Source organism: Clupea harengus, chromosome 5, assembly GCF_900700415.2.
Source record: "Clupea harengus chromosome 5, Ch_v2.0.2, whole genome shotgun sequence".
NCBI classification, from domain to species: domain Eukaryota; kingdom Metazoa; phylum Chordata; class Actinopteri; order Clupeiformes; family Clupeidae; genus Clupea; species Clupea harengus.
Window position 1 is genome coordinate 30,337,591 of NC_045156.1, and position 27,054 is coordinate 30,364,644.

The 27,054-nt window shown below is 41.5% G+C and overlaps 1 protein-coding gene across 2 annotated transcripts in view; it reads left to right on the forward strand.

Moving 5' to 3' along the window:
- Positions 1-1,977: 1,977 nt before the first annotated feature.
- Positions 1,978-27,054, forward strand: part of arhgef3 (Rho guanine nucleotide exchange factor (GEF) 3) — a 46,285-nt gene continuing 21,208 nt past the window's right edge. The window contains exons 1-2 of one of the 2 annotated variants that reach the window (XM_031568517.2): positions 1,978-2,157; positions 5,365-5,427. In XM_031568517.2, the coding sequence (XP_031424377.1) occupies positions 2,125-2,157; positions 5,365-5,427 (96 nt within the window). In that variant the 5' untranslated portion in view covers positions 1,978-2,124. Of the gene's footprint in view, positions 2,158-5,364; positions 5,428-18,598; positions 19,765-27,054 lie in introns of those variants that run through there. The other variant, XM_031568516.2, reaches the window with a different exon arrangement.

A 27,054-nucleotide genomic window follows, 5' to 3' on the forward strand; every position in this document is an offset into this window, starting at 1 on the left:
GTCCACTACGATTGCCCTTCATCCAGCACTAAGATCCCTGAGGTCCGGGTCAAAAGTACAGGGTTTGGTTTCCTTCTGCCTGTCACTGGAGGCTCTTTTGGCTGCAGGCTTGATCTCGTGAATGTCAGGGCAGGCCATCTTTGCTGCTGTGCTGTTTCCGTCGGTCCCCAGCAGACAAGGTGTCCAGTCCCCCTGTCTGGCCTCTCTTCAAAGGGCCAGTTGCTTTTTTGTTTCATCCGTGACCTGAAAGGTTCCTGCATCAGGGGCCTATATTCCCATATCATGCCTCGATACTGCCTATATCATCTACAGCGGATGGATAAAGAGATGTTACAACAAAACAAATAATGGGCAAATATAGGAGATCATTTTTGAAGTCTAAAGATGCACAAGGTTCCAATAATGAGTTTAAATGAGTTTAAGAGTACGTTTTAATTGTTTAACCTCATGAAACTGATGTAATAATACACATAACCCCATACAAATATGATGATGTCTAATTGTCCATTTTGGCAACAGGATAGTGATCATTTTAACATGTCATAACATAATCATTACATTAGTGTGTTTGAATATGACCTATGTTAAGTTGGAAAGAGGAAGAGGAAAATTAAGACCTAAAGAGTCATGGTGATTCTGTTCTGACTGTTCTGTCAGTCTGCCCCAGGGCAGCTGTGGCTACTGAGGTAGCTTACCACCACCGGTATGACTGTGTATGAATGACTACTGGACTCTGGACTCTGTAAAGCGACTTCGGGTATATAGAGAAGCGCTATATAAGATTGAATTGATTGATTGATTGATTGATTCAAAAGTTTAAGTGACAAAAAGACCAAGAAAATATCCAAATGTTTGTTTCCATTTGAGCACCTTTGGATCCGTGAGAAGAAAGTGGAGGATGTATCAGACCCCCAGATGCTTTGTAGAAAAGGCTGTCCCCAAACCAGGCATCCTTGGCATAAGAGTTTGCAATGAAAATACTGATTAAGTAAATAAGTGTAAGTATCTTTTTTAAACCAGAAAATGGGGTTGAACACATTTGCACTTAATACACTTACATATATAAATAACTAATCTACAGTATATTAAGAAATATTATCATGGACATGTGTTTCCTTGAAGAGTACTGTAAATGAAGATGAATGACATAGAAGCGCACTTAAACCGTGCTTTTATTGAATTGAAACTTAAAATGTATTACCTCAAATTACTCTTTAAAGTTTAGAAAATACATAGTGTTATATTTTTTGAGTATTTCTGTTTTTCCAAAATGATAAAATAAGAAATATATTTAATTTTGAGTATACATCATACTTATACATGTAGTATAATAGTATAGTATAGTATAATAACAACACACCTAAGTGTACTTATTTTTCACAACAGCTAGTCCAATACAAATCCATCAGCTGATTCAGGAAACGCAGTGAATAGAATGCGACGCACAGGGACTTTCCTGTGTCCTGTTCTAGACTGTGTAGTCGTGGAGACAGAGAATGTAAATAAAGGCCTTCTATTCCTCCTAATGCTATGTAGAAGCAACAGGAGCGTAATCTAACCCAGGAGAGTTTAAATGTGTACAGTGTTGATTTAAAAAAGAAACTGAATGGTAAATAGAAATAGTAGTTCATTTTAAGGGTCCACCATAGAAGTTTTGTCTTGTCACATGTGTAACTCTGTCCCTAGTTTGTCATTGGGACATCGACTAAATCTTTAGAAAATCCAGAGGTTTGTGCGGATGATGGCATTGTGAGATTGAAAGCTGTATCCATTAGTTGAGTTATTAGCTTTTACTGAGAACAACAATGCTGTGTTGTCTACTCCACTGTCCTGATAACAAAAAAAGAAGGCTGTTTATGTGGCTGTGGCCTCTCTACCTCAATATAGCAACGGCGTGGTTTCCCTCCTCACATCCTGTTTGCAGTGAACAGGACTTGTCTCCTACTACATAAACACACACACACATACACACACACACACACACACACCGCTGACATCCTTCTACAAAACCTGTGCAGCTTATTGTGTGAGGACCTAGCATGTGAGAGGCTAGCTATCCATGGGCTCGCCCTAGACCATGTTGGGGACTATTTAGTGGGAACTAGAAACACTGCTGGGATCCTAATGATGGGGTGCTGTCTCTTTGTCCACCAGAAGGTGAGTCATATGGTGCCGCTCTACTACATATGCATTGAAACATGTCATTACCATGTCATTACCATGGTGCTACCTACATGTTGGGACAGGCTGAGTTGCTGATAACAGTAGGCTTCCTTTCAGTAGAACTTGACAAACTGTCTGAATTCCAGTTCTATGGGAGAAGGTTATTTAGCCTGTACAGTTCCAGTGAATATTTTCAGTCTTTTACTCTCTTATTGTGTTTGGTTACATAATGTTTTTAGGACTTGCAAGCACATGTGTGTACGTACATGTATTTTTGTGAGTAAGAGATTGAATGTGTTATGTGTAAATTGCATTTGTCATACACATTTGTTTCTCTCGTGGTTGATGGAAATAATGACAAGAAAAAGGAAAACATTTAAAATGGCTGCTCTTCTGTATATTAGTTTGTAAGTCACTCCCACACAGGTACTGAGATGGTTTTCACCCCACTGTGAGTAGAACCAAACAGTTTGGACTCGTAGAAGCATTCAGACCATCCTTCAGAAGTTTTGCTGTGTGTTTAGAATATGATAGGGTCAACCTAATTTTGAAATAGGTTCTGTGTTCATCATATAAGCTTCTTAAATGGTTGGTTGTTTTTACAGAAGATAAATAATACACTATATATTTTGAATGAATTTGAATTTTGAATTTCGAAATACATTTTTAAAATGAAAAAGGCTGATGCTACATTAGTACTACAACAGCCAGGTTGAAGATGAGGACGCAGATGTCCCTCGGAGTTGTATTGTAATTACAATGTAGCGTCTACAATGCACGTGATACTTAAAAACAACTTCAAATTCAACAAAACAGACATGACTCTTAAGCTTAATATTAACCAGACCATAATTGTATGTACATATTTCCACTGTCATTACATATAAATAAACTGACGAGGTCCATGGCAGTTAGCCAATTGTGTGTGCCAGCAAAAAGTCAACACTATATCGGTCTACATATATTTAATTTAGATTTGTTGCTATCTTTTTCATCATGTGGCTTATGTATAAATGTGTCTGATGAATTGAGTGAAGCAGGGCAGACATAGTTACTGGGATAGTTACAGGTTTAAGTGCACATACTCCCCTCTTTACCTGAAGCAGTGCTTTCATGGACTACAGCCACTGGGGAGTCTGATAGAAGTGAGTTATCAGTGTCTGCTCAGGTGCAAGGCTTGAGTTATCAGTGTCTGCTCAGGCACAAGGCTTGAGTTATCAGTGTCTGCTCAGGTCCAAGGCTTGAGTTATCAGTGTCTGCTCAGGCACAAGGCTTGTCCCATTCCTTCTACAGGCAATGGAGAGTCTGATAGAAGTGAGTTATCAGTGTCTGCTCAGGTCCAAGGCTTGAGTTATCAGTGTCTGCTCAGGTGCAAGGCGTGTCCCATTCCTCCTTTGAAGTTGTAGTGCCAGCTGAGAGGCCTAATAGCCCTGGGTCTGCTGTGCTGCCCTGTGCCCTGCCCTGGGTCTGCTGTGCTGCCCTGTGCCCTGCCCTGTGTCTCATGAGGTCAAGCCAAGAGAAAGACATCCCATCACCCATGAACCATAGAATTATGCTGAATATGGTTATGTGTTTCATAACCTCTGTCAAATGGCATTGCTATTAACATACTAATATGCAGTAACCTACAATATGATGTAGGCTTGGACAGTTCATTGGGTGAGTCTTCAGACCTGTGGCATAATCAGCATCTGGAGTCTGCTCCAGTGGAGTGTTGTCACCAGTGAAAATTTAATTTGAATGAAAATGATCCTAACCACAGAAATATTACTGATTTTTTTTCATGGAAATTGACAAAATAAACACAAAATACAATTTTAAATGCTTTGCGTTCTGCTTTAAGTAAATGAGTTTGTGGGTTTTCCATAATTGATTTTCTATCACTCTTCTCTGTTGTATCAAGCAAGCCAACTTCCCCTCACCCCCATTCTCAGTCCCATACTTCCTCTTCACCCCCATATAGTTTTATCTGCACAGCTTCAGTCATACCCAGACCTTAGGCTGGTTTTGTTTTGACTGGGTTATGATATAAAACACAACTAATGCAGGTGCTCAGGTACTAAACCCTTCACCCTCCATTTAAACATCTTTCCTCTGATTCAAATATTGGTTCTGATGCTTGTTAACGATGGACTTTAGGTGCTTTCATAACTGCAGTTTAAAACTTAGTTTTGTCCTTTGAACCTAGTTTTGTACATTTCCCTTTAAAGCAGAACTGTACAAAGTACAAGAGGACACATGCAGCTTTTTTGACACATCTCTTCAAAACGACTTGTCCTCTATAATAACTGTAGGCCTTCTACATAGCTATTCAACAGTCTCTTCCCAGAGAGGCATATTGGTCATTACCTTAAGGATTGGACCAAGTCCTGTTACTGCCGCTGTCAGGCCCTCACGTGGCCTATTGGTTGGCTTCACACGCTAACCTTAGAAACTCCCCTTGGCTGCCCCTGGCTCCTTCCAAGCTGGATGCCTGGATGTCTGGCTGTTAAAAATCGCTCTAGTTGCATTAATATCACAAGACCACTATGGGGTTGAGGTCCGTGCGTGTGTGTGTGTCAGTGCGTGTGTGTCTGTGTGTGTGTGCGTGTCTGTGTCTGTGCTTGTGTGCGTGTGTGTGTGTCTGTGCTTGTGTGCGTGTGTGTGTGTGTGTGTGTGTGTCTGTGCTTGTGTGTGTGTGTGTGTGTGTGTGTCTGTGCTTGTGTGTGTCTGTGCTTGTGTGTCTGTGCTTGTGTGCGTGTGTGTGCTTATTTGATGGGACTACCTAACCCTTAATGATAACGCCCTGATATATGATAGGCCATGACACATTTAAATGTACTCATCTATATACAGTATGTGATGTGAACCTTGTCCAATTCCTCACAGCTTTCAGCAGAATCCTTCTTCTTGCAGGAGGCTAATTGCCTTGTATCATATCAATTTATCATTTAAGTATCTGCCTGTTGATTTGGTGTCTTGTATCATATCAATGTATCATTGAAGTATATGCCTGTTGATTTGGTGTCTTGTATCATATCAGTGTATCATTGAAGTATCTGCCTGTTGGTTTGGTGTCTTGTATCATTGAAGTATCTGCCTGTTGGTTTGGTGTCTTGTATCATATCAATGTATCATTGAAGTATCTGCCTGTTGGTTTGGTGTCTTGTATCATATCAATGTATCATTGAAGTATCTGCCTGCTGGTTTGGTGTCTTGCAGAAGAAGAGGAAGCAGAGGAGCAGGGATGTGGACTCGCTCAGTCTGTGCAGTCTGGACATCAATGTAAGTCTGAGAGGCTCACACACACACACACACACACACACACACACACACACACACACACACACACACAAAACACACACACACACACTCATCATGTAACCATAAATATGCCAGGCAAACATACATCAGTAAAATTTTCTATACCTCTTTAAAGTTTACAGTGTATCATGTACGACACAGTGACATTCTTCAGGAAGTCTACGACAAAAGCATTGATAGAGTATACCCACAATGACTTAAGATGTCCTATAAAAACTTTGTTATTTTGGCTGTTCAAAGATATTTATTGATGCCTAGTTTCCCCAAAGGCCATTTACGAGCCCATTTCTGCTTTTCTTTTGTGCTGATCAAAAGGATAGTTAATTAGGGGAGCATTAGGGGAGCTATGGCTTAAGTGGTAGCATCCCAATCACACCAGGGCCCAAGTGCCCACGGGGGCCATCAGTGGTCATTCACCAAACTCTCTCTCAATCTCCCACTCATTTCCTGTCTCTCTTCAGTCCTATCTTAGTGAAGGCAACCCATAACCCAGCTTTCCAGAATATATATATATAATAACAATCCAAAAGGGTTGCCTACCACTCCTGATTGAACACATGTTTGTTTCTCCTTCAAGGCACTCCTCCTCACCTAGCTCCCATTTACACATAAGAGCATAAAACCTTAAGCCAGAGACCAAAACACTGATCTGTTTTCCTTGGGTTTTTCTTCTTCTTTGGGAAAGCCGGGGCATGGCTGGGTAGGTTCCCTATTGGAGAATGTATTTTAGTAGATGTGGGTGTGGATGGGTGGGGAGTGGGTTGAGTCCTGGTATTGTGATGTGGTTGGCCATTGTTTTACTGGTACTTCTTTACTGGAAAGGTATAACTCAGCCCACAGAATGATTTGGGTAGCTATGGGCTATGAGTAAGACATTTGTGACCCCACCCATTTACATTTAGTCATTTAGCAGACGCTTTTATCCAAAGCGACTTACAAGGATGTATACACATTTTACATTTGTACACTGATGGCACACTGCACATCAGGAGCAATTAGGGGTTCAGTGTCTTGCTCAAGGACGCTTCGACAGGGAATCGAACTAGCAACCTTCTGATTACTAACCGACTTCTCTACCTACTGTACCACTGTCGCCCACCCATTCCATTTGAGTAGTTCTATGAAGTCCTGGGGCAACTAGAGTACCCTCGTACCCCTTGCTCTAAGGCAAAGCTCCCGGAGACATTTCTTTTTGCCTGTATAATGTGTATTTCTGGTCCAGGTCTTTTCTAGAACATTCAACCAGTGTAATTAAAGCTTCCAGTGAGGTTGTGGAGAGAGACTATGATGAAGGCAGTGAAATATGATGAGACAGAGAAAGAGAACACAAGAGAACTGATAAAGAGCACAACGCAACGCAGAAAAAAAAAAGAACAGCAGGGAAGAGGCACACGTGGGGGATTGGGTTCGGGGCACACGTGGGGGATTGGGGTTGGGGCACACGTGCCCGCTTGGCACGCGTTCATCTGGGTGAGTGAAACAATCAGAGCCCTGTTGGCTGTTGGCGGGGCCTTGAGGAAAAGCAGGTCAGGTCTATTGTTTCCCATCCAGCTGCGTACGTATGTGCTCTCTGATAAAGAAAACAAGATATTGATCGCCATAGCAACCTGTTCCAGAATGTGGCCCCAGCCAAGGTAGTGACCATAGCTGCTCACTCCCTGACTATAGCTGTGTCTTGTTGCATTTGAGATTTGTGTTGAACAGGATACAGTCTTACAGAGAAAACAAAACTTTTGTTTATGTTAGTCCACAGCAGAGTTCTCACAACCGTTTAAGTGAAAGGGCCTCAGTCTCATTCAATGTATTCAATTCATAAGGTCCCAATTTCTTTTCAGAATCTCTTTCTAATTGATTAAATTCAGTTTTATTCAATTTGGATGGTCTCATAGTGGTTGCGAGTGAACCACCAAAAGTAAAATCAATTCGGTATGCAAGTGCTTTGTTTGTAATCTATCACGGCATCTTTTATTGAATCACATTTGATTCTAAATAAGCGAGAAAAGGACATAACACCAAAACTAAAAACTGGTGAGTATCCGTAGACCTGCTTTAATTGACAATAAGCATTTTTTTTTCGTTTCTTCCCACCCCTCCTCACCCCTTATTTTCTATCTGTTCATCATGTGACACTTCAGGGATCAGACCAGGGCCGCCTGCCAGACAGGCCTGAGATGATGAGTAATATTCCTCATAATTATGATGCTCATTTTTAGATCCCCATTATATTCTGTCTCATTATCAACACAAATCAACTTCACACAGCCCCCCCCCCCACAGCATATGTGTTCATTTATATATTAGATATTCAAATTGCGGATAAGAATAATTAGCTGATTTATTCATATAGATTGGTTTCAGGCCAGAAAGGGGCAGTGGATTTGAAAGTTTCCCACTGGGAATGTGTTCCCACAATGCTTCTGTCAAACATCTATGGGAGTCAAACAACCGTGTCAATGGGACTCAAACAACCGTGTCTATGGGAGTCAAACAACCGTGTCTATGGGACTCAAACAACTGTGTCAATGGGGCTCAAACAACTGTGTCTATGTCTATGGGAGTCAAACAACCGTGTCAAACATCTATGGGCCTCAAACAACCGTGTCAAACATCTATGGGAGTCAAACAACCGTGTCAATGTCTATGGGAGTCAAACAACCGTGTCTATGGGACTCAAACAACCGTGTCAATGTCTATGGGAGTCAAACAACAAGGAACATTCAAACCAGCAAGTAGAGGAACTTGGACGAACTTGTGCGCCGGATATCTCTTGATCTGATTGGTATTAGTGATGTGTTTTCAGGTGATAAACAGCTTGTTGTGGCTCTGGGTCTTTCCCTTGGGGTCGGTTACTTCCTTTTCGTTCCAGGTCAGGGTTCGTGAACGCAGTGGAGAGCACACTGGAAGGGTGTTTGTGTCAGCTCATGAATGTGACCTACATAAAAACCTGATTGTAATCTGTTCTCTCCTGCATCAGGTCTTAGAGCGTCAGTGCGTGAACTGGCTAGTGGAAATGATAATTATATTGAAAAAATAACCTTTCTAATTCCTGTGTTTTTCACTGGGGCAGAATGTTGGCACGTTCACCAGCCCAAAATATAGCATTAGCTGCAGTAGGAGGGGTTATCACTGAAATGGTACAGTTCAAATCCTTATTAGACTATTTTATCTGGGTTTTTAAAATGTCATAAATAATGGGCGACCGAGAAACTGTTCAATTGTGAAGGTTTCACAAAATATTTGTCTGTTTTTGTAGAAAGCCTTGCATGAGTGTCCAGGATTTCTGCAGCATACTCTATCAGGGTAACTTACAGTGTGAATGATTGTGCACGGGTCGTTGGTGAGTCTTACAGTGTGAATGATTGTGCACGGGTCTTTGGTGAGTCTTACAGTGTGAATGATTGTGTATGGGTCTTTGGTGAGTCTTACAGTGTGAATGATTGTGCGCGGGTCGTTGGTGAGTCTTACAGTGTGAATGATTGTGTATGGGTCGTTGGTGAGTCTTACAGTGTGAATGATTGTGTATGGGTCGTTGGTACACACCAGCTAGAACACTGCGATCATCAGATGCAGGTCTATTAGAGGTCACCAGAAGGTCATAAGAAGATTGGTGATGCGGCCTTTGTCAACTACGCCCCAAAATTATGGAACACATTACCCATTAATATTAGGGAAGCAAACACGCTAGACACTTTTAAAAGATAGCTTAAAACCTATCTTTTTACCAAAGCATTTCATGAATTTTATCTTGCACTATTTTTACTATTTCTCTGTAAAACTGTTTTAAGGGTACCATAGCACTGTTGGAAACCATATTGTGGCTTCAATATATCTACTGTTTTTCTCACAGATATTTCGCTAACGAATTTTCTAGTCCTCTGGGTGCGGCAAATATAGCGAGGGCTATACGAGGTGTAGTCAAGTCTCTGGAGAGACGAATTAGGAGAGCTATCACGGTCCCCTGTAGGCCTCTGGGCGGCGGGAAACATAGCTAGGGAAAATATTTAACAGGGAAAGCCGGAATCTATGAAGCAGCACTATGGTTCCGACTGAGCTAAAGACCAGGCAGAAGGGTTTTATTACTTTTATTAACTTTATCGTGATCATAGTAATCCATCCAGCCTATCGGAACATCAGGTTCTAATACGATGTTGATCATTATTTTACTCCACTTAAATGTACTTTTACTTAAATGTTGCATTGCTCTTGCTCTTGCTGCTTGTTTTTATTGATTTTATGTAAAGCACTTTGAACTGCAACTCTTGTATGAAATGTGCTATATAAATAGCACATTTAGTCTTAGTCATTTAGTCTTACTTACTTACTACTTACTGACATAACCAGAACATTTGTTCATTTTGGGTTTTAAATGTTGCTGCCAGTTACCAGCATGTTGTGTGAATTTGATTCCAAACCAATTCAATGCCTCATGAGTCATGACAGTAGCAGTCTTAGTTGTGGTTGTGGTGCATACTCAAAGGTCAAAGGTCAGTGGGGTTTGTTAAACTGGGAGTGGGTTTGTGGGTTTTTCCATCAGTGTGTCAGCTCTTGCTGATTAAATGCCAAAATGCTTCAAACTCTCCAGACGCTGCAGCTCCAGCTCCATCACTTGCCCTCTGATGCTAATCTCTGCCCTGCATTGTTATGTGTGTGTCTTTGGGATCATAATAACCGCTTACACACCAGGGTCATGGAAAGGGAAAAAGGTACTCCTTGGTTCCTGTCAGCTCTGTGTCATGTTTTAGGGAGTGGTTAGAGGGGGTGGAAGCTGCATGAGTGCACATGAATCACCCATCAGGCCTTTAAACACCAGAAATGCTCCATTATGACAGATCCACATACAGTTTAATGGTGAAGAAACCCTTAATGAACCCTGAAAAGTAGGCAATATGTAACTGTTTGCGCCAGAAGGTACGGTTTTGAGACCTGTAGACTATTTCTTGACGACCTTGCTGTATCATGTTCTCATGAGATCATGCATACTGACACACTGAACGTCTAAAAGAAATGTGTTTGGCATATCCATGTAATCATTTGGCATATCCATGTGATCATTTGTACGCCTATAAACCAATGGAAGTGCTATCCTCTTCCTTGCCATCCTGAAAATGAAAACACAAATATAAGTTATAAGTTTCCTAAGCTGAAGGGTTACCGCAACATTAAATGTAACCTCTTGGTTTAATGATCGTTAGCAGCAACCATCGAAAAACCTCAATCCTCATCCTCTATGTTTATATATACTCTTGATGCGATGTTTCTATATACTCTTGATGCGATGTTTCTATATAATCTTGATGCGATGTTTCTATGTAATCTTGATGCGATGTTTCTATATAATCTTGATGCGATGTTTCTATATAATCTTGATGCGATGTTTCTATATAATCTTGATGCGATGTTTCTATATAATCTTGATGCGATGTTTCTATATAATCTTGATGCGATGTTTCTATATAATCTTGATGCGATGTTTCTATATAATCTTGATGCGATGTTTCTATATACTCTTGATGCGATGTTTCTATATACTCTTGATGCGATGTTTCTATATAATCTTGATGCGATGTTTCTATATAATCTTGATGCGATGTTTCTATGTAATCTTGATGCGATGTTTCTATATAATCTTGATGCGATGTTTCTATATAATCTTGATGCGATGTTTTTATATAATCTTGATGCGATGTTTCTATATAATCTTGATGCGATGTTTCTATATAATCTTGATGCGATGTTTCTATATAATCTTGATGCGATGTTTCTATATACTCTTGATGCGATGTTTCTATATAATCTTGATGCGATGTTTCTATATAATCTTGATGCAATGTTTCTATATACTCTTGATGCGATGTTTCTATATAATCTTGATGCGATGTTTCTATATAATCTTGATGCGATGTTTCTATATAATCTTGATGCGATGTTTCTTGATGCGATGTTTCTATATAATCTTGATGCGATGTTTCTATATAATCTTGATGCGATGTTTCTATATAATCTGGATGCGATGTTTCTATATACTCTTGATGCGATGTTTCTATATAATCTTGATGCGATGTTTCTATATAATCTTGATGCGATGTTTCTATAGAATCTTGATGCGATGTTTCTATATACTCTTGATGCGATGTTTCTATATACTCTTGATGCGATGTTTCTATATACTCTTGATGCGATGTTTCTATATAATCTTGATGCGATGTTTCTATATAATCTTGATGCGATGTTTCTATATAATCTTGATGCGATGTTTCTATATAATCTTGATGCGATGTTTCTATATACTCTTGATGCGATGTTTCTATATACTCTTGATGCGATGTTTCTATATAATCTTGATGCGATGTTTCTATATACTCTTGATGCGATGTTTCTATATAATCTTGATGCGATGTTTCTATATACTCTTGATGCGATGTTTCTATATAATCTTGATGCGATGTTTCTATATAATCTTGATGCGATGTTTCTATATACTCTTGATGCGATGTTTCTATATAATCTTGATGCGATGTTTCTATATAATCTTGATGCGATGTTTCTATATACTCTTGATGCGATGTTTCTATATAATCTTGATGCGATGTTTCTATATAATCTTGATGCGATGTTTCTATATAATCTTGACGCGATGTTTCTATATACTCTTGATGCGATGTTTCTATATAATCTTGATGCGATGTTTCTATAGAATCTTGATGTATTCTGAACATGGGAAATATTTTCTCGTGTGGCTCGAGGCTGAAACTCCTTGCTGAGGATCCCCTCTCAGAAATATCACCAAAGTCGGTACAAACAAACATCCTCTGATAGATAGATAGATAGATGGATACTTTATTAATCCCGAGGGAAATTTAGGTCATCCAGTAGCTTATACACATATACACTTTTACACCTCACCGACATACATACATAAATCACATATACATACACATAGGGAGAACATATATACATACACATAGGGAGAACATTTTCACACAGAGTGTTTCCAGATACAGGCCCTATTGTACTGAGTGCAATGATTTTGACAGTGTCGGTGTCCAGGAGGAAAGTGATCTTGTGCAGCTGGTGTGGATAGTGCAAAAAAAAATATATATGATGTCCTAAAGATTGAGAAACATGAAACAGTGGACGTTTTAGCATGATTAATGGTAAAACTAAAAAGTGATGTGTCTATTGTGCTGCTTGACAATTACTTCTATTTTTGGACAGACCCATTGTCGTCCTGGGGGGGGGGGGGGGATCTTGGGTTATCCTGCCATTGCGTGTGTGTGTTTGTGTGTGTCCTGTGTCGCCTACATATATAACACGTGTGTGTTGCAGTGGGTCGTTTGTGCAATAAAAAACTGACAGCAGTCAGCCTTGTTTGTTTGTTGAGGAAGCCTGTAGTTAGCTGGTCATTGAGGAAGCCTGTAGTTAGCTGGTATTACATAAATAACCCTGGCATGGGCTCTTTACAATCCCCGACTGCCCTGAAAGATGTCAGAGAGAATCCCCCCCCCCCCCCACTCTCCAAGTCAACGTATCATGGGGATTGTTTCATTGGAAGGGGGCCCTGCTTGTAGAGAGGATACTGGTAATTGCGTCACAGTTCCGGACAGTCAGTGTGGCACTTGGAAGACTTTAGGCCAGATATATGCCAGTGATGGTGAGGAGGTGGTCTCAGGTCAAGGTCAGTTGTAATTACAGGCTGTAAAATGGCGTGTGTATTTACCAATGTTTCTTAGTAAAGGGGGGGGGGGGGGGGGGGGGTACGGCATGGTACGGCATGGTCTATATGAATTTCATCATTGCCAAAGTCTGCGCAGACTGTCCATGCAGCACCAACGGACTGTGCGTGTGCATTGACTGTGCATGTGCTTGTAAGCTTTCCAGTATGGCTCATGGTCAAGAGAGATCGAGATCTATTTACATTATTTATTTATTTATCTAACAGACACTTTCATGCAAAGCGACTTGCAGTGCAGATTCACATTTTAATTAGTATGTTTGCTCCCTTGCAATAAAAGCATGGGAGAACCGCTGATAAAAGGATACTTTGGTTTATTTCATGCTTCATCTGATTACATTACCAGCAGCGGTATTTTTAAGGTCGGTAGCGATTGCCTTTCAGATAGAGGAGTGAACGGTTATGAATGGCAGACCTATAAAAATGTACAGTCTTTGCTGTACATTCAAACCACGTAGATATATTATTTCCAACCCTGTAATTGAGTGGTTGAGCTTGTGCGTTGAGATGCAGCAGAAAAACGAGTATACTTTGGAGACACGCATGCACATGTCCGTGTCTGCATTGCACGGAGCTGCATGTGTCCGTGGGAGTATGCCTGCCTCTTCAGGCACGTAGCAGTCTCAGTGCAGTGTAAAGTAAGTAAGTAAGTAAGTAAGACTTTATTTATATAGCACATTTCGTACAAGAATTGCAGTTCAAAGTGCTTTACATAAAATCAATAAAAGCAAGCAGCAAGAGCAATACATGGAGTTAAATAATGATTAATATCGTATCAGAACCTGATGTTCCGATAGGCTTCTTGAATTACTAAAATCATGATAAGAGGTATAAAAGGAATAAAAGTAATAAAACCCTTCTGAAATAATAAAAATAGTGAAAGTTACAGTTAGTATCAACCCCACAGAAAATTAATAATATTAATAAAATGCTTTGGTAAAAAGATAGGTTTTAAGCTGCTTTTTGAAAGTGTCTAGCTAGTAAACACTCAGTGCTTGGGGGAGTTTCTGCCATGTCATGGTGTAACTCCGAAAGGCTAGTTCAAGGCCCACTCAAGCCCCCTCCTGCCTGGAAGGCTATCCCGTTCCCACTTCATTCAACGGGTTCAACACACTCACAGTCATTTACAGTTTTACTGCATATTGCTGCTCATTTTTTAATGCATATTCCAAAGATCTCATGAATAATGAGAGTTGATAGTTGTAGAATGTCCATTTAGAGCATATCATGAATTCATTTAGAAGAGCTATCCTTTTGCTTGCTATCCTGATTCACTCACTGTGGCCATCTTTGATGGTGGAGATTGTGGAGGTACCTTTTCTGTACCAGTTTTCATCACATATGAAGAGGCCCCTGCCTGTCATCTTCTTACCCAGAATTAAAATTTAAAAAAAACACCACCACCAAACATCACAGCTGACCTAGATTGGGAAAGCTCCTTGCCACAGCAAAGGCAAATGTGCCATTTCACAAAGGTCTTTGAAGACCATACTACAAAGCCCAACCACATCAACAAACAAGTCCTGACCCCCCCATGGCCCACTTACTGTAACAAATAAGTCCCTCCCACAAGCTGCACTGAAAGCTTGATCTCTTGCTATAACCCCCTGTAGAGAAACAAATGTTCAGTTTTCAAGACCTCATTTTCAACAAGAATATTCAGTACTATTTTATTTACGTTTGTCTAGGTAAAACTAATACCAGTCCTGTTGTTCTCATTGTCTGCTGTGTGAACCTCTGGAATTGTTTCCTTCTTATGTTTAGATGTATTCTCTGTTGGGCTATATAGGATATGAGTGATTAAGTGATAAAGTGGTAAACGTTACATTTTTAACATGCTTTGTATTGGACAGAAAGAGCAAATGCTGCTCCTAGCTTCCACATGTAACTGGATTTCTTATTTAGCTGTTGAAAGTAGTGAAAGATGGTTGGATCAACACCAACTGAAAGGTTGTTGGATCAACACCAACTGAAAGGTTGTTGGATCAACACCAACTGAAAGGTGGTTGGATCAACACCAACTGAAAGGTGGTTGGATCAACACCAACTGAAAGGTTGTTGGATCAACACCAACTGAAAGGTGGTTGGATCAACACCAACTGAAAGGTAGTTGGAGGTGGGTGGAAACACCAGATTTCCCGTGAAAACACCACTATAATATAACAGACCTATATAGTGTACTCCATAGTTTAGTTTCTCTTCTGCGTCGGCCTTGTCTGCAAAGGCTGCGATGCCTCCTCAATGTCCCAGCATCATTCCTTCCCTGCTCCATTCTCTCAGCACACGTAGCGGTCAGTGTCTCCACACGGCAAACCCACAGCAGAACCTAAGTTCTCTGTGTCGTGCTCTTTCGCTTAATCTCATATCAGGATACAAGTTACATTTCACTTATAGGAGGGTAGAATACACAACTTAACATAATGAGTGTGTCTGGGGGTCTAGCTCAAGGTGTGACAGAATAGGGGGACAGTATGGGGTCTACCTAGATATGAAATGTGTGAATGTCAGACAGGGAGGGTTTTGCTGACCATTTGTGAATGAACGTGGCGTGAATGTGATCCATTCTTGTGGGGGAGGAATTCACATGAGTTGCAACTCCTTAGAAAATATATGAAAATCACCAATATTCTTCAGAGGCTTTTTTACAGTCCTGTCAACAGAGACAAACTTTTATGCTTACATAAAGCGAATTGTAAATAATTCACAGTTAAAGCAATGAAAATAAAAAGCCTACAGGGCTTTCCAGTTATCTCCCAGTTTATAGAGGCTGCCCCAACCAATCTGTTGGATTTGACATAGAAGAAGGCTAATGGTCATTTTACTGTGTCTGTTGGGATTATACTTAGATACCATGTTTCCCAAAGCCTTTTTTAGTGCTGTCATTTGTAAGATATAATGATGGTGTCTTAAAAGGTTTCCATAGAGTAGAGCACATAGATTTATTTTTCCTCTTCAACCAATGGCAGAGATTTGCTGCACAAGTGTTACAACATATCTGTGGAGTGGTCTTGTCCAGATCTCCAGTTATTCAGTCCAAATAAAAGTGCTTCTTAACTTATTGTGCAGGCCGTGGTTATGTCTAAACTACACGATGCAATACAATTTGAACAGGCCTCTGTGGTGGAATGACCTACCTAGTGATGTCCGTTACAATAACAACCTTGGTATATTTAGAAAGTGCTTTGTCATAGTTTTGGTATTTGGCATTGTTATTATTATTATTATTATTATCATCATTATTATTATTAATTATTAATTATTAATGTTTAATTTAATTAGTATTTAGTTTAATTTAATTAGTATTTAGTTTAATTAGTACCTAATATTGTTTCTTGAATAATTTTTCGTGAGGCTTATTTCTATTACTGCCTTTTTTGTTTTTATTTTGACTGTTTTCTAATGTCTTTTTTAACGTTTTGTAAGTCGCTTTGGACAGAAGTGTCTGCTAAATACTATAACCATAACCATATCCTTGAAGTTTGTAAAGACTTAAGCCTGATTTATGGTCGGCCTTTTACACAGACACGCAAGAGCCCCTTGCGTCGTTGCAAACCCCCTCCGAGCACCTCTCCGCGGCTTGCGTGCACCTCCCAAATTTGAACTATCCAACGAGGCGACGCAAGCCGCACAGAGACGGCAGGGCAGGATTGGTACAACCCATCGCTGTTTACCCTGTGGGTAGTAGCGCACATTACATAGCTGGGTCAGACACTTCCCAAATCCCCTCAGACGTATTTTTCAGTTACAATAACGGGGTTTTTACATTGCACAGTGTCTATTTCTCTGTAACTTTCTAAGCAAAATAAAATGTCAAACCAACAACTTTTATGTACAAATATGACCATCTACGGAGTTTGTTCCGTCATCTTTTTTTTTATTATTGCTTTGCGACACCCACCAACCGACGGAGAATTATAAAGGTTCACGAGTCCGTCGAAGCAACTGCGTGGCCACAGAGTAACGTAGTCGTAGAAGCATATTTCGGCCTTAAGTGAAGCTTTAGAATAGAGCAAGGGAATGCATTGAAGCATGCTTGAGTAAATGTGTACTTACTTCTTATGTAAGTATATTATTTTGAAATTTAAATCACTCTTTTAACTTTTGCTTTAGTGTTCCTGGAAGAAGTATGGTTGTAATAGAAGTCATGTTTTCACAACAAAAAAGCTTTGTAGATTTTGTAATGATTTTTGAGGTATGTTTTCAGAAGTTTTGTATGACATCCTCAAAATAATTTTCATGACATATGCTCATGTGAAGGACATGTTAAACCCACTTGTCGTTCCCACTAGCTGGTCAGGAAGGTCGGAAACCCTCAGAAAAGGAAAGAACAGTTTTAACAGCACAACGTTGACAAATATATCACCAAAAATACCTCTGTTAGTATGCTAGCAAGCTTATTGTCAGTGACTGTAGTCAGAGGAGGTTCCTCCTAACCCACAGCCCTTCTAACATGCTCTACCCACTCTACTTCTCTTCTGACCCACTTTGGCTTGTGGCCATGCCAACACTTCAATATTCCTTGTACAAAATACAAATAGTCTTTAAATGAGCTGTTACAGTAAGACATATGATACACCCAGTCTTCAAGAGATCTCCCCCAGTGTGTGTTTTTTGTTGGATTAGTGTCAATTGAGTCTATACATAGTGTTTAGTCAGTCAAATAAGCAGAAGACTACCGTCTGAACTTATCACATGAAAGATGGGATCTGCCTACAGATTGATTGGTTTCAGGGTGAAAGGATAAACCATTACGGTATCTCTTATTGTTGCACGTTTTCCTGATTCTGCACTCCACTCCCCCTTTCCCTTCTTTCTTTGGGATCAAAGTTTTGTGCTAAAAGGGGACTTAGTTTTCCATTTGCGCTGAATCATATGCCTCTCTTAGCTCACGAGGCAGTTGTGTAACTGCACCAGTCCAGATCACCTTCTCTTTACGCTGTCTTCACAGGAACGTCTGTAATATAACTTTTAATCTAAAAGATAAGCTATCTGATCTCGCAAAATGTTCCCCCTTTTGTGGCAAAACATTTTTCTTCAACTCTTTACTTACAATTATGGTATCGTGTCCTCCTCAGTATATTGTTCAATCTTAGTACTTTTTTTCTGTAATTTTGTCAAGTGTTTTCTTAAGGGACATGTGGACATTTTTTTTCAAAAGAGAACAAGTTGGGGGGGGCACTGTGGCGCAAGCAGTAGCCCCGACCATATACGGGCTTGAACGCCCACGGGGACACAAGTTCGAATGCGACCCGCTGTCATTTCCCGATCCCACTCCCCACCTCTTCTCTCCTTGTCATTTCCTGTCCAAACCTTCACTGTCCTATCGATTAAAGGCCAAAAAGCCCAAAAACAAATCTTTAAAAAAAAGAGAACAAGTTGCACAATGTAATTAGACATACTGACACAGCGAATCTGTCTCTAACGCAACTCATAGTTGGGCAGAGCATGCTAGAGCATAGTGGAGCACGCTTAGGCTAGACCAACCGTGCCCTTTGTCTGCTTGTTGGCACTATGTCTGGAAAGGCCCTTTTTGGAAAGCAGTATGAGGGTGCATGGGTGACACCTCGCTGAGTGAGTAGTCCTGTCTGTGTTTGTTTACGGTACAACGCCTGACTGGAGGCAAAGTAGACAAGGCAGGCTTGGGGCGGGGGGTTTACCTCCCCCCTATCCTGAATTTCCCTTAGGGCACACTTCCACTTGGCTGATAGTAGCACAATAGCAGGAACTTGTCAGCCAGGCCAGAACAAAGCCTCTTAAAACTGGAACCAATTTCCTGTCTGTCGAAACAGGAGCAAGCCTGCAATAAGGATTATGGATATTTTTTCCCCTCCCATTTTCCATTTGACTCCATAGGCTACTGACCACACATGACCACATTACGGCAGCATTAAGAGCACTAGAGTTTTTCTGACAGATCCCTGAGGAGAAAAATGTCAAGTTATCTAGATGAATGTTTCAAATTTCATACACTCATTTCGTCAGCTCTCTCCCTTTTTCTTTTTTCACACATACACATACACATGGAGTTATTTAGAGCAAATAGAGAGTTTGTTTCTTTGTTATCAACTGTCACCTTTACAATTTACCTTGACTGTGTCATTAGTCAGTGTTGGTAAACCTACGTTGAACCGATAGATGAACAATGGGCACAGTCATGTACGGTCCAGCATGTGGCGCTCGCGCTTTGCCACGAGTTTCCATGAGAATGCTGTGGAGTCAGCAGGAGTGTGTGTGCAGGAGCGACTCTCGGGCATAAACTCGCTCTAGCATCTGGCGAAAGAAGCCACACACACAAGGCACAGTCGTCTGGCCAAGTACCGTCCGGCACTCACGGGATCATGCGTTCGTAGGTGTACGAGACTGGAGGTCTGGAGAACTCCGCAGAGCTGGCGGGCACGGTGGCTGGGAGGTTAACTTGCGACTATCCTCCTACAATTGCGTCTACTGTAGCCACCGAAGGAGACAGCATGGTGGCCAAGGATTACCCATTCTACCTCGTCGTGAAGAGAGCCAAGTGCTCTTTAGAGGTACAGACCTTGAGCAACAGCCCAGCTAAAGAAGTTGAGGTATGAACTCAATGCTTTAAGACAATCAGGATTTCAAATGTATAGTAGTAGACTAAGTTTACTGTTTATTTTAACTCGTTGCGAACAGACCGCCTGACAAAAGCCGACCTGATGACAGAACCTGCATGTTCTGTCAACACACTGACACGGTTACACAGATGGCATAGTTGTAGACGTAAATATATTTCCTCTCTTCTCTTGCCGTGTCAGTAAGTCATTCAGCGTGATTTAAAGGATGTTCACAATGCTTTAAAAAAATGGAAATAATATTTAATTAATTTGGAAAAACTCTGTGTCTGATTGGGAAATTATCCAAGAAAGTAACACTTTTTAATATTCAGGCTGTGATGGCCTGTGATACCGCAGAAGGTTTTAAAGGTCGGTAAGCTGTGTTTTCTATATCAAGGAGTTTCTTAAAGACCTGTCAGTATCGATTTCGGTGACTGGTCATAATTCTCAAAAATGTCCTGGATTGAATAGGAGTACCTATTTTCATAGGGATCGTTTCACCTTTCAAATTGACCTGACTCACTTGTAATTATTTTGCCTCGGTGATTGTGCTTTGGATAAAGATTCTGGTTGAATGCAAAAATGTGTCTGAGACAAGATAGTTAAAAGGGGAAACAGCAAAGAGGGTCCAAAGAACTATAAACTATACAGACACACATACAGTGTTGGGCCATATGGGGAAAGTCTAAATGCTTTTGTCATGTAGTATTCTCTTTGTGGGAAATATTTATTTGACAGCTTTTTTTTGCCAATAATAAAGATCCCATATGGGTTCGGAGCATATAGTGTGCCGAGTTTAGGGTTTGTGCTGGAGGTATCTTTAAACATCTTGGACATTTACCTCCATCGCTCCATGTGGGATTGTTGATAATGACTTGAGAGTAGAACGGGGGACTCATCTATGTAGTGGCATCACTCTCTGATCAGTGGGTCATGTTACAGTGGAACACAGGCCAAGAGACAAGAGCCTGGCTGGTTTAGGGTTTCAGAGGGTAGCTGTAAGGGCTGCTCAATTATGGCAAAGATCATAATCACGATTATTTTGGTCAATATTGAGATCACGATTATTTAACACGATTACTCATTCAGGGTTCCCCCTAGATTAGTTTCAGCAGCAGTGTGGTTGTGATTATTTAACACGATTACTCCGCAGCAGTGTGGTTATGCACCCGGCCATGAGCCTGTAACGCTGGGTTAACCCATACCCTAACCCTCACTGCTTTTATTTCATATAATTTATTCTTTTACTTTATTATTAGTAGTAGTATTCTCATCAATGCATATTATGTTCATATTATTATATTATGATGATATATTAACCGATATTTGTCTTCTTTACGTGTTAGAAATAGTAAATAGACTAGTACGTACAGACAAGTGTTTTTCATTCATTAGTTAATTTGTGTTCCCAGTTTTCTTTTTCATATTAAGTTGAAAATAACATCACTCTAGGCCTTCACTGACCAGTGGTGCACTACCACTTCTACCATAATTTTTGCATCATCCCAAACAAGCTACTTAACTTCTGATTGCCTTTAGTTGACCCCATAGATTAGGCCTGTAATATTCAACTATAATATATTTAGCTTGCTTACAGTTACAAATGTAATGGTATGTTTTGTGATGAATATTAAACTGTGTGAAACTGCAGCAGTGGTGCTACTTTTTCAGTGTCTGAGTGTGAGTTTGGGCTGTTAGGGAGGGGCAGAAGTGCACTGCTGTTAAGGAAATGAGTGCGCTGGATTTATAATACAAGACAAAACGTGAGCATCATTGCAAAACGGAAGGCGGTACATTAATAGTTTTTTCTCGATTATTTGTATTAATTGCACAGCCCTAGTAGCGGTCTTTGTGTTCCTTCAGCAATGGTGAGATCTGATACAGTGTCCAATCAACAGTGTCTAGATCATTCAGAGATCTGATGCGGTGTCCAATCAACAGTGCCTAGATCATTCAGAGATCTGATACAGTGTCCAATCAACAGTGTCTAGATCATTCAGAGATCTGATGCGGTGTCCAATCAACAGTGCCTAGATCGTTCAGAGATCTGATACAGTGTCCAATCAACAGTGCCTAGATCATTCAGAGATCTGATGCGGTGTCCAATCAAGCCTGTTGGTGGCTTTTTGGATGATTGAGCATGTAGTAACGGTAACGAAGCCCATCAGTATCACTCTGGTTAGCAGTTCAATGAGTACAATGAAGAAATGTCACACTGCACAAGAACATTACTGATTTACAACCTACACCATACAGAACCTCTCAAAAACAAGTGTGCTGTGTCAGTTTCGAGTGTTCATGGTGTTCCCACTCGTGAATGCAAATGCTCGGTGACACTCCTGTGTATCCAAGGAGAGAAGTACCTCGCCTTTGCACTGAAACAACAGCTGGAAAGAAATAATCTGGAACATATGTGCCAGTTGGCCGTTTGTAGTCTTTGCGGTGTGCAACTTTTTGGCCCAGACACAGGCGATGCCAGTCACAGTCAGCCTCCGTTTGCGCTATAGTTCTTTGATGTCAGTTTGGTGTGTGTCTGGCTTAAAGGGAAACTGGAGCAGCGGTGATCTGTGCCCCGGCTGCTCTCAAAGGAGTCTGAGTCTCCTCGATCTGATTGAAATGCACTGAAGAGCAGACTGAAAACACATGAAGCCCCTGCGATGGCCTTTGTCTCAGCCCAGTCATACAAGAAGCTGCGCTCTCTCACTTACCACCCTTTGAGTCAGAGTGCCGGAGGCCTGCTTCTGTGTGTCTGATTATTCCTCTGAAACCAGAGGCTAAGACATCTGCTCTGAGAAGGGTCAGGAAGACAAACTGAGTAACATTGCATGACATGCTGTAATTCGCCTCATTGGATTCCTAGAGGGTACTAGCAATAAAGCAGTTATACCCTGACTAGACAGCTGACTGACTAAACATATAGTGTCTGTATTTGCTCAGTGTTTGGTGTGTAGTTCATGTGCGTAAATGCAACAAAAATACACCGCACCACTTGATGAGAAGGAGTCTTTTGAAAGGTTGCTTGGTCTTATCCAGAGGACAATGAGTCAGGTCTTGCATCACCTCACCAGACAGACTTGGAAGAGCCCTGCGGTTCCAGCTTCTCTCTTCTCGGGGCCGTCATGTTGTTACCGGCTCAAACCATGGCCTCAAACCACGGGCCTCAAACCACGGCCTCGAACCACGGCCTCGAACCACGGCCTCAAACCACGGCCTCAAACCACGGCCTGAAACCACGCAATCAAACCACGCCCTCAAACCATGCAATCAAACCATGGCCTCAAACCACGCAATCAAACCACGCCCTCAAACCATGCAATCAAACCACGGCCTCAAACCACGGCCCTCAAACCACGGCCTCAAACCCATCTGTTCTCTCTCCACCCTTCTGTTTAGAGCTCGTACTCTGGAACAGGGGAATTTCTTCACCCTCATCTATTCTCTTTTTGTCTAGTAGAAAATCCACTTTCTTCCTTCGCCTGATCCAAGCATTCTGTTTCCCATTGATGATGCCTCTCTGTAGGGAATGTTAGTGACAGGAACCACTCCAATCCAGTCTCTGCAGCAAGCATGTCAAATGGGTGATGATCCTGTGTAGGGATCACTATAGTTGGTTATCTGTGTATGTGGATGTGGCCATAGATCCCTCTATGTAGCTTGTTGTGTGCATGTACAAGACACACACTTACCGATCAATGCAAATCCAGGCCACAACAGTGCTCTGGGAGACAAGTTGAGTCCTGCATTAGTGATCTATTGAGCCACAAGCCTGCCTAGTATCAGTGTGTGTGTGTGTGTGTGTGTGAGTGTGTGAGTGTGTGTGTGAGTGTGTGTGTGTGTGAGTGTGTGAGCATGTGTGTGTGAGTGTGTGAGCATGTGAGTGTGTGAGTGTGTGTGTGTGAGTGTGTGTGTGTGTGAGTGTGTGTGTGTGTGTGTGAGTGTGTGTGTGTGTGAGAGTGTGAGTGTGTGTGAGTGTGTGAGTGTGTGAGTGTGTGTGTGTGTGAGAGTGTGAGTGTGTGTGAGTGTGTGAGTGTGTGAGTGTGTGAGTGTGTGTGTGTGAGTGTGTGAGTGTGTGAGTGTGTGAGTGAGTGAGTGTGTGTGTGTGTGTGTGTGTGTGTGTGAGTGTGTGAGTGTGTGAGTGTGTGAGTGTGTGAGTGTGTGTGAGTGTGTGAGTGTGTGTGTACCAGTGCCTGCCTGTTGTTTATGTCCTTTTGATGCCAGTCCAGAGGGTGAACCCCCTAGGGCAAAATCTGCTCAGCTTCTGACATCGTTGTGCACTCTAGGCGTACGACACTCGTTGTGTCAGCATTAGATAAAGCTCTACATCTTTTAGTGCAAAATCAGATCATTTTTTTGGGGCCGGCGCTACAGACTTTGGTCACTATGCTAACATTGATTTGTTGGCAGAGTGTGTTGACATCTGTATGGGCTGGTTGTGGTATTCTCACTCAGAAGATTGTGCACATTAGGAATCACATATGTGTCTTTGCTCGTCATGGGCGGAGCTGATTGTATAAAACAAAAAATGATTGCCTTTGAGATGAAATGTTTTGTTAAGACTCTCGTGTGTATATGTGTGTGTGCGTGCTATCTGACCCCCATAAGTGTTGAGTTGCATGCTGTCCTAGATTGTGACGCTCATTATTGGCCAATTCACGATAGCCTTGATGGCCTGATCAATGTATTGGGTTGTTGCCGATTGTGAAAGACTACAGATTCCATCATCCCAGTTCTCCCACTCCCTACTATACCTCCTGTCTAAATGCTGGATCACCCTTCATCTTCTTACAGAAGAGAGTGCAGTCTCTACAACCCCAAGTCCACAAACAAATGTCACATCCCTCATGTTGTGTTTGTTATTTGTCATTATGCTTAATGGGACCATCTGATGAGAACCATAATGAAGGCATGCACTCTTTGATCTCAAGTATTTTTTATTATTCAAAGCATTTATATTTGAAATATTTAAATGTATGGCATATAAATGGGGGTTAGGGCCTTGGTATTGAAGGCCATAGATGTGTTTTATTTGAGTGCTGGTTGGGTACACTATGAGATAGATGCCATACAGTGTGTCTAGTGCCATGTGTTGCTGCTTTACAAGGGACAGAGAGGAATGGCGCTCTCTGAATACTGATTCAGGAGCCGCAATGAACCTGTGCTAGACACATAGCGACCGGGTGTGGGAGAGAGAGAGAGAGAGAGAGAGAGAGAGAGAGAGAGAGAGAGAGAGAGAGAGAGAGAGAGAGAGAGAGAGAGAGAGAGAGAGAGAGAGAGAGAGAGAGAGAGAGAGAGGGGGAGAGAGAGGGGGAGAGGGAGGGGGAGAGGGAGAGAGAGAGAGAGAGAGAGAGAGAGAGAGAGAGAGAGAGAGAGAGAGAGAGAGAGAGAGAGAGAGAGAGAGAGAGAGAGAGAGAGAGAGAGAGAGAGAGAGAGAGAGAGAGAGAGGGAGAGGGAGAGGGAGACAGGGAAGTAGGTTTGTTTAATGAAAGGCACAGTAGTATTAAGGGTTGTCACGTGAGTCTGAGTGATGCTGCAACCTGGCGTCTAATGATGGGTCAAACGTTTCTATTTTGGGACACCATTCTTTTGATTCAGTTCACCTAAAATATTCATTCTGATTCATTGACCAATTTGTTCAGTGACAATATCCTGTTTGCATAAAATAGATCTCAATCTCTATTTAGGCTAAATAGCGTTAAGCAGCAAGCTAAATAAACACTCGTGAGCCATGGGAGGAAATAATACTTCACTGTGTGAAAAGAGGTGTATCCAGGGCTCATGCCTCACTCCAGATCCTCCCCAGATAACTGGGTGTCCTGTCACACAATCCCAGATTCTCCTGGATATGAACCAGACTCGGTGGGGCCTGCCTGGAGCCATTAGTTGCCATGGCGAATCATCCCCCGGTGGAGCTTGCAAGGGAACATTTTCATTTCACACTTTTGGACCACCAGGTCATCTTCAACTGGTCAAAAGTCTTCTCTTGGATTGGTGGCACAGTGTCTCGCCCCTCCTCTAAACCTCTCTCTCACACACACACACACACACACACACACACACACACACACACACACACACACACAGAGAGACCCACACACACACACACAGAGACCCACACACACACACACACACACACACACACACACACAGAGACCCCCCCACACACACACACACAGACCCACACACACCTCTAAACCTCTAAATACAGCGTAAGGCATTATCAACTGGTATTGCTAACAATGGCTAGGGATGGGGATCGTTAGGATTTTATTTTGACCTTTCAAAGTCCTTTTAGGCTCCATGCAGTCTACTCCTAGGATGTCTGGTATCATACCTTAACGTTAACCTTTGTGGTGTATCCCTGTCCTCCTAGGATGTCTGGTATCATACCTTAACGTTAACCTTTGTGGTGTATCCCTGTCCTCCTAGGATGTCTGGTATCATACCTTAACGTTAACCTTTGTGGTGTATCCCTGTATAGGATGTGTGGTATCATACCTTAACGTTAACCTTTGTGGTGTATCCCTGTCCTCATAGGATGTCTGGTATCATACCTTAACGTTAACCTTTGTGGTGTATCCCTGTATAGGATGTGTGGTATCATACCTTAACGTTAACCTTTGTGGTGTATCCCTGTCCTCCTAGGATGTCTGGTATCATACCTTAACGTTAACCTTTGTGGTGTATCCCTGTACTCCAAGGATGTCTGGTATCATACCTTAACGTTAACCTTTGTGGTGTAACCCTGTCCTCCTAGGATGTCTGGTATCATACCTTAACGTTAACCTTTGTGGTGTATCCCTGTCCTCCTAGGATGTCTGGTATCATACCTTAACGTTAACCTTTGTGGTGTATCCCTGTCCTCATAGGATGTCTGGTATCATACCTTAACGTTAACCTTTGTGGTGTATCCCTGTGTAGGATGTGTGGTATCATACCTTAACGTTAACCTTTGTGGTGTATCCCTGTCCTCCTAGGATGTCTGGTATCATACCTTAACGTTAACCTTTGTGGTGTATCCCTGTGTAGGATGTGTGGTATCATACCTTAACGTTAACCTTTGTGGTGTATCCCTGTCCTCCTAGGATGTGTGGTATCATACCTTAACGTTAACCTTTGTGGTGTAACCCTGTATTAGGAGGCTTACATACGGCTCCTCAGTGTATCAAGCAGAATAGATAGCTGTTCAATTCCTATCTAGTTAAAAGCACTACTCAAAAGATAAAAAAACTGTCAGGAACCAGTAACAATTCAGTACCAGTTGTCAATACCCATCCCTAACAA